General features: G+C 34.3%; 1 protein-coding gene across 1 annotated transcript; it reads left to right on the plus strand.

The window, feature by feature from the left end:
• The first annotated feature begins 445 nt into the window (after nucleotides 1-445).
• LOC101554001 (olfactory receptor 5D13-like) lies at nucleotides 446-3685 on the plus strand. The gene is made up of 2 exons (XM_012935716.2): nucleotides 446-463; nucleotides 2753-3685. The coding sequence occupies exons 1-2, from the start codon at nucleotides 446-448 to the stop codon at nucleotides 3683-3685; spliced, it is 951 nt and encodes a 316-aa protein (XP_012791170.2).
• Nucleotides 3686-12022: the final 8337 nt, after the last annotated feature.

The following is a 12022-nucleotide window of genomic DNA, read 5'->3' on the forward strand; positions in this document are numbered from 1 at the left end:
AAAAAACCCACATGCTGAACTATCTATCTAGCCCCCTTACTTTTCTTACTATTAGGAAATTAAAATTTATTTTAGGGTTATGTGGCAAAAATGATCACTGTCACTGTCATCCCATTGCTCATCGATTTGTTTGAGCGGGCCCCAGTAACGTCTTCATTGTGAGACTTGTTGTTACTGTTTTTTTGGCCTATCAAATATGCCACGGGTAGCTTGCCTGGCTCTGCCGTGTGGATGGGATACTCTCAGTAGCTTGCCAGGCTCTCCGAGAGGGGTGGGGGAATCAAACCCAGGTCGGCCTCATGCAAGATGAACACCCCAGCAGCTGCAATATCACTGTAGCCCACAATACTAAACAAAAAACAAAAATAAAATGAAAACAATAATATAAGTAAAACATGTTGTTGTTCATCAATGCAATTGTTATTTCTGAATGAGATATCGCTTTATGATGGCATATCAGAGGATTATTATCAACTTACTGTGACTAGAGAGATGAGAACAAAAAATGTAAAATCTTGATGTCACTAAGACAATAAGAGAGTAGGGGATGGAGCAATAGTACAGCGGGTAAGGCGTTTGCCTTGTATGTGGCCGACGGGGTTTGATTCCCAGCATCCCATATGGTCCCCTGAGCACCGCCAGGAGTAATTCCTGAGTGCAGAGCCAAGAGTACCCCTGTGCATTGCCAGGTATGACCCAAAAAGAAAAAAAAAAAAACAAGAGAAAAGATCCTGAAAAGGAATTTTTTAAACCTCTAAAACATAAATGATGCAAAAAATTGAATAAATATTACACTAATTTACTTTATAGTACATTAGGAAAAAATACCAGGCTTAGAGTTACAAGAATTATGAGATGGACCATCTGATGACGATGTATAAAAAAAGTTTCAAGAGTCCCTTTGGACCCTGCTGTGGAGCGAGCATGATGGAAGAGCCCAAGGAAGCGCCCTTGGACTCCAAACAGCCCACTGAACTAATTCTGACATGGGACCAGAGACCCCACGGTGCACTGAAACAGTGGGAACCGGGCATCCCCCAATTCTTTTAACCTCTCTCTCTCTCCACACCTCCCTCCTGAGCACAGCGCAGGATCCGCGGTTTTCCTGAGCGCAAAATGGAGACGCCGAGCCTCTCTCTAGGCTTCTCCATCTTATGAGCACCATAAAAGGGTAAAAGTTTGTAGTGATGTTATTTCTGGTTGTACTTTCCCTGGACTTTATACAGAAACCCAAAACTGCGCGGCCGCTCCCGCGGCCGCGCGACCTAATGTCATCTTAGCATCAGCAATATGTAATATGTCCCTTTTTAATGGGTCGGACTTTTGTGGGAGATCCCAACAAGAATAGTAAGTCTGTTGCTGGAATATTGAAGGCAATCAAAGTGGTAGCCATCTCTCTAGACTGAACTAAGCTATATCCCCACACCAGCTGAGAAGAAATTTTCTTCTTTCTCGGGAAGAAACGCGGCGTGTTGTCAACTACAGTGTGATGTCCATTTAGCAAACAGACCTGGTGGCGTGGGAATGGGATATAAGGGGAAAAATTATGTACATGGAACAGTGGGACGCTGGTGGAATCTCGAGCCGGAGCCGATACCAGCGCAAGCCCTTCGGTTCCAGAAACTGCTTGCAGACACTCTACTAGTCTATCAACTAAGCCAGAGCCCCACGCCTGCCGATGATGGGAAATAACCATCCTTTTCGGTTTTTTTTCCCTTGTCAGGCAGCGTGGCGATTACTAAACAGGCGTGAACTCGGTGGCGCGGGGCAAGGGGGAAAAAGAAAAGTTATGTAACAAACAGCGGGACTTAATATCTCTATATTCTTAGCAGTGGAGAACTATCAAATGCCTCCTTGGCAATAGGACTGCTTTCCTTTTTTGGGGGAAACCCCAACAACAGTAGTGAGTTGTGTGTTGAAACATGGAATGTAATCGAGATAAGGCATAAACGAAGTGAAACTTATCATATACAAGGGTGGGGACTGGGGAGGTGGGAGGGGGCGGCAGGTATACTGGGGGGGTTGGTGATGGAAGATGGGCACTGGTGAAGGGAAGGGTGTTTGAGAATTGTATAACCGACATAATCCTGAGAACTATGTAACCCTCCACATGGTGATTCAATAAAATTAAAAAAAAAAAAGTTTCAAGATAGTAAATGCTGAGCATGAACTATTGCATTTATTTCCACAATATCTTTCTCCTCTAAATGCTTGTTATAACAATGCAGCAATAATGGAGAATGGATTTTCAAATGTTTATGGATTTATGAAAATCCAGGTAACACCGGCATAGTTATTATACAAAAATATAATAACAAATAATTGTATATAAGTATAAAAAGAATAAGACAGAAAAAATTATGTGTTGCTTTCAAGACAATACTTTTACTTATCAATAATTCCATCAAAATGTTGTATTTGTAACTTTCTGGAATTTTTTCAGGTGTCCCTGTAAATACTGTGTCAGATTATTTGAATTATATAATGGCCAGTTGGTGATTTGTTGTTTCTCTCTCAACTGCTTTACATTATAATCAATTCTATAGCCCTGCATTCCTACTTCCTCTAAATTGTGATACTGATCAATTCTATCTTTGATAAATAATGCAGAAAACCAAATATTTTTTTCCACAAAACTCTTATTGGACCAAAGTTAAATAATCAACATTTCTACATCTTAACATGTCTATTACAAATTTTACTTCTGAATTTTCTCACCCAAGTCTTCTATCTTATTCACAGGATCCCAGACAACCAAAGTGCGGAGGCTACTTTCATTCTTTTAGGCTTCTCAGAATATCCAGACCTCCAGGTTCCCCTGTTCCTGATATTCTTAACCATCTACATCATCACTGTGATAGGAAATCTGGGCATGATTTTCATTATCAAGATCAATCCCAAGCTCCACACCCCAATGTATTACTTCCTCAGCCACTTATCCTTTGTTGATTTCTGCTACTCTACAGTTGTTACACCCAAACTATTAGAGAACTTGGTTGTGGAAGACAGAACCATCACCTTCACAGGATGCATTTCTCAGTTCCTCTTTGCATGTGTATTTGTGGTGACAGATTTATACTTGCTGGCTGTGATGGCCTATGACCGATTTGTGGCTGTCTGTAGCCCTCTGCTCTACACCACTGCAATGTCTCAGAAGCTCTGTGCCATATTGGTAGGTGCATCATATTCTTGGGCTTTAACTGGTGCCCTGACTATCACTTACTTTCTAGTGAATTTATCTTACAGAGGAAAAAATATCATAAACAACTTTGTGTGTGAATATGCTGCCATCGTCTCTGTCTCGTATTCTGACCCCTATATTATCCAGGAGATCACGTTCATTTATGCTGTCTTCAATGAAGTTGCAAGTCTGACGATCATTGTTACTTCCTATGCCTTTATTTTTATCACAGTCATGAAGATGTCTTCTACAGGGGGGAGGCAGAAAGCCTTCTCCACCTGTGCTTCCCATATCACGGTCATTACCATCTTCCATGGAACCATCCTCTTTCTCTACTGTGTTCCTAAATCCAAAGATTCCTGGCTCGTGATCAAGGTAGCCTCTGTCTTTTACACAGTGGTCATTCCCATGCTCAACCCACTGATCTATAGTCTTAGGAACAAAGATGTGAAAGAAACTGTCAGAAAGTTTTTCTATACTAAATTGTACTGTAATAAAATGTAAAGTTGGAAATAGATTTCTTTTTGAAGGTATTTTAAGGAGCTGTTCAATAGGCAATTAGTATTTGATGATATTGAAATATTGAACTGATATATTTATTCAATCTCATAATTAGTGCAATTTAAGATTTTAAATATTATCAGGTATAAATTCTGCATGACTTAAATATTTTAATTCATAACATAGAATATAAGGATTTTTCTATTTATATCACTCTTAAAAGCTATACTTAAGACATTTAAAATATGAGATTTTTGGGAAAATGTTTAGTGTGTAGTTCTATTTTCAAATTTAAGAGTAGTGTAGAGAACTGATTAATCTAAATTGTTAAATTTTTGTAAAATATTCTATTTAATTTTATAGTATCCATTATTAGTCTGTCAACACAAATAAGAGGAATATGTTTCCTTAAAAATTTCAATATAGGAATCATTAAATAAAAAATGGCAGGGGTCAAATATTTAATGCCTTTTTTTGTAATAATATGAACCAGAAAAATAAATTCAGAAAAATACCACTCTAGTTTTTATCTTCATGTCTTTTTTGTACAATAATTGTCATTTAGGTATTTATTTAAAAATTGCAGTGATCTTAGGGTTACTTTTAAGTTGAAATAAATAATATGGTGAAATAAAAATATCTTTAGTCAGTTTACTCCATGATCATTTACTATAATGATAGTAAATTCACCATGAGATAATAGTCAGGTCTTATTCAGACCAGTAATTTCTGGTGGAAAACAAAATATTTTGAATCTATGATTTGACTTTGATATTTTATGGTGAGGGAGTTGAGTGATAGTACAGTGGGGAGGGCGTTTGCCTTACACATGGCCAACCCAGGTTTGATTCTTCCATCCCTCTCAGAGAGCTCAGCAAGCTACCAAGAGTATCCCGTACGCACAGCAGAGCCTGGCAAGCTACCCGTGGCGTATTCGATATGCCAAAAACAGTAACAACAAGTCTTACAATAGAGACATTACTGGTGCCCGCTCAAACGAATCAATAAACAACGGGACGATAGTGCTACAGGGCTATCTTATGGTGATACCTTCTGCATTACCTGCTCTTCAAGATTGAGCCAGTAAGAACATTTTGAATTTCTACCTACAATCTTTTGTGTATATAGAGTTATCAGCATATAAACAACATGAAACAATAAGATTCTAGTCAGTGATTAATGATACAAGATGAAGTGAAGAATTAGTCTTAAAATACACTATAGTTTGAACGCAACACTTTGATTCATGGAACACTGTCGTCCTTGGTAAATTTATATGAATTTATGGCAAATAACAACAACTAAAAACAAAAACACATGACTGACGAATTTCCCATATTTTCTAATAATTGAGAAATTGTGGCACTGCTTTAAATAAATAAGTGTTTGAGATGATGTATTCTGTCTTTTCTATTTAGTCTTTACAAATTGTGATTAAATTTTATAAACAGAGATATTATGTAGATATACATGTGTGGTGGTCCTAATTCAATGTATTGAAATTTTCCTGTTTTCTCATACTGTATAATTATATTTCCATATTACAATATCATTTTCTGTATCATAACCATATATTATATATGCTAAGAAATGTTATCTGTGTTAATGTCTAACTTCACAAGAAATTGTCTTGAAAATAAACTCTCACATTTAACATTTCATCTATTGATAATTTGCTTTCATCATCTACTTTCCCTTAGAATATTCTGAACTATTTTATTCTAAATAAGTAAAACATGTTCCTGTATAGAAAATATTTTCCAGCATTCTGACTGAGTTAATTCCTTAAATTTTAATACCTCCTTAGGTTTGACTTAGGTATTTACACTTTCCTGCAACTTACTTCCTTTTTCTTTTCTTTATTAAAACATTTTATAACAATGCTTGTTAGTTAGTAGGGGAAACAGGAACATATTACAAACTCTATAAATACATTTATTTCTTCATTCATTCCATGTCTGAAGAATATTTGTCACCTTTGTTTTAAGAATGTTTGTTGAGATGCTGTGATTCATAATACTATTAATAATGGTTTAATGCATACATCATTCCAACACCACACCCAAACACTTTCTTCTGCCAAGGTCTCCAAGCTCCCACCCTCTCAATAGTCCCCTTCCCTCCCACAATTTGAGTTCTGTGTACAACCTCTATAGATGTGTTGGCACCGATATTTTTAATAAAACTCTTAGTTTTCACTTTTCAGTTTTTATTTTACATTTTAGCATAATGTTCCACATGTTCCAAAAAATAAATCTGTATATTTTGCTTGTACACACTTATGCAAATTTTCATTTGGCATTCAAACTGATCCATGATTCAGCATTCAGAAAAGCTAATACTTTCCCTTTTTTAACCATCCCATACTAAAAATAGCTGTTTACTATCAAAATTTTATGTGAATGCAAATTAAGTGCTTAAATAATTTTGACTAAATATTGGTGAAGCCTCTATAATAGCGGTGTCAGACTGTCCAAATCCTTGAATCATTTGTGTGATATTTGTTTAAATATAGCATGTGAAAACTATATATGGACATATATCAAGATTTTGTGGCGAGAGTCTGGTGAAATGCTACCTAGTTTAGTCAAAATTTGCAAGAAATTTCCAAAGAACTAGGTGAAGGTATAACAATCAATGCCTTGAAAAAAATTTACTTCATTTGAAAGATATGAAGGTCACCTACATTTGTTCTGACTCAGTTTGGACTTTGCTTTTTTCTATTTTTTGTGAATATTAATTGTTCCAGAATTCTTTTGTGATCTTAAAATGTGTATATGACTTATGAATATAAGTACTTCCCCTAAAAGTATTTTGTCTCTTAAAGTCACTATCTTCAGTGAATATGTTGACTAGACACATAAACCAAAATTGCAGCAAAATGTTCCACTAAAGATGCAGTATGGAAAATTTATGAACACAAAGTGATTGTTAAAAATGCCAACTTTGCATTTTATTTTAGTAAAATACTTTGCAGTACTATCTACATATATATTCTTATCTGTATGTATCTGCTTCATAATTCTATACTCCACTATTTTTAGTGATTTTAGTAATTATAACTATCAAAACAGCTAGATTTTTTTATATTAGGAAACCATTATTGATTCATTCACTGATTATCAAAACAATTGTTCTTTGGGTCTCTAATTTTAGGGATGCCGCAGAAAAGACAAATGTAATTTACTAGCCATGTTGAATAAAATTAACTGTCAATAGACAAGTAACATGTATATAAATGTAACCAGAGCAATGGTACAGGAGGCACTTATCTTGCTTGTGATTAAGCTGGGTTCAATCCTTAGTATCCCATATGGTTCCCTGAACACTGCCAGGCACAGTTCCTTGAGTGCAGATCCAGGAGTAACTCCTGAGCACTGACAGGTATGCCCTCCCCAAAACAAAACAAGATAAGTACATATCTAAATATATTTAAAACATATGTATTAATGAATTGGAAAAATATAAACATCTTTTCTTATGGTGGGTTCATAAACTATTTTTCTTCCTAATTAAATTAACACTATGTTCAAAATATATAACTTATTTTAATATATCAATATTTGTTGTCAAGAAAATGTACTGAAAGCCTTGCAAAATAACATGAATCATTAATATTTTACCTGTAAAATAACTATGACTACTATATCACTATTTAGAAATACAATCAAGACATAGTAGTTGCTAAGATATGAGAATATTGTGGAAAATATCATAATTTTCTCTTTTTCATATTTATATAAGCGATGCATGTTCAATAAAAGAAAAATATGTGGCATATAATGTGCTTTCAAGTTCAAGAAAAAAGTTGTTTTAGGAGGAATTTATTTATTTTAATGTCTGCAGAGGATTTAGTAAATAATAAATTACCTAAATGTTAAAGAGGTGCGTAGACTTATTTCAAAAAGGTTCTAGTCCAATTAAAGAAAAAAAAACATATCATTTAATCATGCTAAGCAAACTAAGCCAGAAGAAGAAAATCAAATACCAGAAATCAAACACCAGACAATACCATTTATATTTGATACATAAAGAATTAATGTCGAGGGCCCAAAGGATAGTACCATAGGTATGGCTCTTGCCTTGCACTTGCAGAGGCTGATCTGGATTTGATCCCCAGCATCCATATGGTCTCCTGAGCAACACTAGAATAATTCTTCAGTGCAGAGCCAGAAGTAGCCACTGATGATTACTAAGTGTGCCACCCTCCCCCTGCTGGCCGCCCCAAAAATAAGCAATGAAAGAAATCAGGCAAAGTTAAAGAGAAATAAATTATTAGACTGCATAAAGTAGGTTAGCATAAATGGGGATTTGGTTGAAATTACAGTAGATTGTGGTGGAAGGATATTTGCTTATGGTGCTGGGTCTGATGTAGTCACAAACAGAATGAAAAGTGAGAATATATTCACCTATAAGTCTTAGTTGTAGTGCTTCAAATTCTAAAAAGCTCATTAATTTTTATGAGTTAATATATATCCACTCAGAAAACTAGATATGTAACTAAGATAAGTTCTGAGTAAATTGTTTGTCTTTGTGGTAGTGAGTAGTTCAGTACTAAGAAAATATTTAAATAAACATTTGCATAGTTTGCACAACAAATTTGCCAATTCCTACTTCCTCCACTTCCTACTGAGACACTTCCTACTTATTCACCAAAGAAATATCTACAACATTCATTAAGTAAAAATTTTGTGAAGAACAATATAGGGCATTTTCAAAGAGAAATCAGGATCCAAAGAAATAAGAGAGTATTTAATTCACTAGCTTCTACTGTTTTTTTTTTTTTTGCATTAAGTCACAATGTATCTTGAGGAACTTTAAAAAGATCCTTCACAATTCTCCATCATGGCAATAGAAATGATTTAGAAAGGTGGGCTATGTTGGATATAGAGCATATATTCAATATTTATAATAAAGACTTAAATTTCATGGCTTTTGATCATGTAGGGAGATATGAGAGTAGCCAGGAAGCTGGCTAATGATCAAGTGACATTAACATATACTTTTTTATATGCTGTTTCTAATGCTGCTCTAGGTTTTCTATTACAAGGAAATGCTTTATATTACATCATAGAATGATGATTACATTTAATTGCTATTTCATAACCTCAAGAGAATGAGGAATATATAGTCTCTGGAGTTTAGGTCCCAAAGCTTGTGAGTGTAATCACATATATATGAAAATGGCTTCATTGCTTACCAGAAGAGTTCCTGCCTTTGCCATCAGCAGGTTCGTTTTAATTCAAATAAATACTGATATTAACATTATCAGAATCTATTGAGAGTACAATTATGGAGGGAGAAATGCATATAGATTGGAAGAGGTTTTTAAACTAGTCACAAGTAAAGTTGCATATATATTTATTTTCAAGGAAGAAAATGTGCATTTATTCTATTGGGTTTTGTCTTAATGGGCTGTCCAGCTCTGTTGGGATTCTCATTAGCAGTTTTTCATACAGTAGGTATATGTGAATAGAACAATTTTGAGAATCTTCAGAATATGCATTCTCTTAGTTCTGTAATTTTTTGGAGTAGTCCAGATAGAAAAGTGTTTACATGATAAATTGATTGATAAAAATTGTGTATATAATCTAGTAAAATTAACAAAGAATGTAAAGAGAAAAAATTAAAGGAAGAAAAGAAAGAAAGAAAGAAAGTAAGAAAGAAAGAAAGAAAGAAAGAAAGAAAGAAAGGAAGGAAAGAAATAGAAAGAGAGAGAGAAAGAAAGAGAGAGAGAGAGAAAAAGAAAGAAAGAAAGAAAGGAAGGAAGAAAGAAAAAAGAAAGGAAGGAAGAAAAAGAAAGTATAAAGGAAGAAGGAAAAGAAGGAATAAAGGAAAAAGGGAAGAAACTATATGTGTCATATGAGAATGAATTTTATAACAAAATAGGTCAATGTATAGACAAGAATATGTCAGTTGTTACACATAATAGATTCAACGATGTAGAAATTTTTACAAGCAAATTGATTGTGGCATGTGGGACATATGACCATCTAGTAAATCTCACATCTAAAATAATTGCTTAGGAAAATGATATCTTAAGGAAATATATGATAGGTTGATTTTGACATGGACTGATTCTTGCTTTGCCATAATATCTGCAAGTATGAATATAGGAACAACTAGTGAACTGAAGTGTTCAGTTTCACATATAATATGAATTTTACTGGGGGAGTACACAGGGTTATATCAAAGGTGTTCTCCTAATTTTGCTCAGGGATCACTCCAGGCAGTGTTCAGGGGACCATATATGAATTCCACAGGGGTTGGCCATATTTAATCAATCACCTTAATTTGTGTTATTCCTTTGGACAATTATCTAAATTTATTATTTATGGGAGAATTAAAGTCTGCTTCTTAGATTGTCATGATAACTTTACAAATAATGACAGATAAAAACTTTCCTATTTCCTACTATATTATAAAATCTTATATAAGTTGTGTACAAATTAGAGAAATAATATGTGGTATTAATACTTTTTCATGAAATGTCTTCAGAATCCAATACTACCTTATTTGAAATACTTTTTCACAGGTAATAAAGAATAGAGTGAAAAAAAAGACAATAAAAGAGATTGACATCTAGAAAAAGAAACTTTTTAAATTCAATCTACTATAGTCAGTTATTGAAGAAAAAGTAGTCAAAATCCCATTTTTATCTTTCTGCTATTTCCTAGTATAACTCTGTGGTGACTACACTGTCATTATGCTATTTCCTACAGGCTCCAAGTTTCCATTTTGTCATTTTTAAATGCCATTATAAAAAGTATGATCATTACTGAAGCAGATATGCTAACATGTAGATAAGACACAAGGACTCAAGCCTTGCATAGAGAAATGGATATGGGACCAGGAGTTGTGAAGATCAGGACTGTAGTTGTGAATGAATAATCAGCTGATATTGATTGATTGATTGATTGATTGATTGATTTCTGGACCGTATCTGGCAATGTTCAGGGGATACGCCTGGCACTGCACTTAGGAATTATTCGTGGCAGTGCTTAGGCAATCATACCGAATGCTGGGGTTGAGTCTGGGTTGGCCATGTAAAAGGAAAGCACCCTATTCACTGCATTATCATGAGGCTCCAGCGATTATTTGAAAGTCCTTGCTAAAGTCAAAATTCTGCAACTTTTGTTTTGTGACCTCTCCAAAACTGTTATACCTCATTAATAAAGGACTGTCAATTAAACTGAGTTCAAAAGAATATTTTATTTTTAAAAGTAAACTATTTTGCAACACATTTGCAAAGTCAGAAACAAAGATTACCATGTGAAACGGAAGCACAAATGTCAAGGTTAAATTTTGCCTGTGATGTCAATGTATTAACATACTATACAAAAGCAACATTTTTAGAAAGGTATATTTGTTACAAATAATAAGCAGTACACTTAATATTATAGTATACTTATATTTTAAGAGTTTTCATGTCTGTGAAGAGTTGTTGGTAGAAATATTTTTTTTTTAATTTTTTTTTTTTTTTTGCTTTTTGGGTCACACCCAGCGATGCTCAGGGGTTACTCCTGGCTCTGCACTCAGGAATTACTCCTGGCGGTGCTTGGGGGGCCATATGGGATGCTGGGGATCGAACCCGGGTTGGCCGAGTGCAAGGCAAACGCCCTACCCACTGTGCTATCGCTCCGGCCCCAGAAATATTATTTTTTATAAAATAATCACAAAAGACTTAATCCAAGTCTAATATCAATTATTTAAAATATTTTGCTGGTCACTCATTAGGTGCAGAAACGTTAAGGAGTGTCACTTTTTTCCTGATGTACATATCTCTTGATCATTAAGAAAACACCATTTCTGTCTCATAGCAATTTTTCAGCCTGAAGTCTAGTTTGTATGAGATATAAATATGGACACTTACCTTTTTTGAGGAAGTTGTTTGCCTGAAATATTGTCCCCTAATCTTTCACTTTGAGTCTGTATCTGCCCTGACTGTTCAAATGTACTTCTTGTACATAGCGGAATATTGAATTCAGTTTCTAATCCATCCTATCACATTGTTTCCCTTCATTAATGCACTTAGGAAATTGACATTGAGAGAGATTATTAGTAAGTATAAAATAATGATGAAGTTTATATCACATTCTAAGAATTAGAAATCACAATTGAGAAATATCCAACATTTGTATTAGTTTAGATTGCAATTATTGAGGATGACGTTCTAAAATTTGGGATATTTTAGTATATCTTAAATAAAAACATCAATATAAATTGTGAAAAATATATTAAGTGCCTTTCATTTTTGGAAAGTAGGAATGTTTGAATATAAGCAAACTTCATATATGCTCACTTTTTGATCTTTGCTTTCAGATTCTGAGAACCAGAACA

Source organism: Sorex araneus, chromosome 6 (assembly GCF_027595985.1).
Source record: "Sorex araneus isolate mSorAra2 chromosome 6, mSorAra2.pri, whole genome shotgun sequence".
In the NCBI taxonomy this organism is placed as follows: Eukaryota; Metazoa; Chordata; class Mammalia; order Eulipotyphla; family Soricidae; genus Sorex; species Sorex araneus.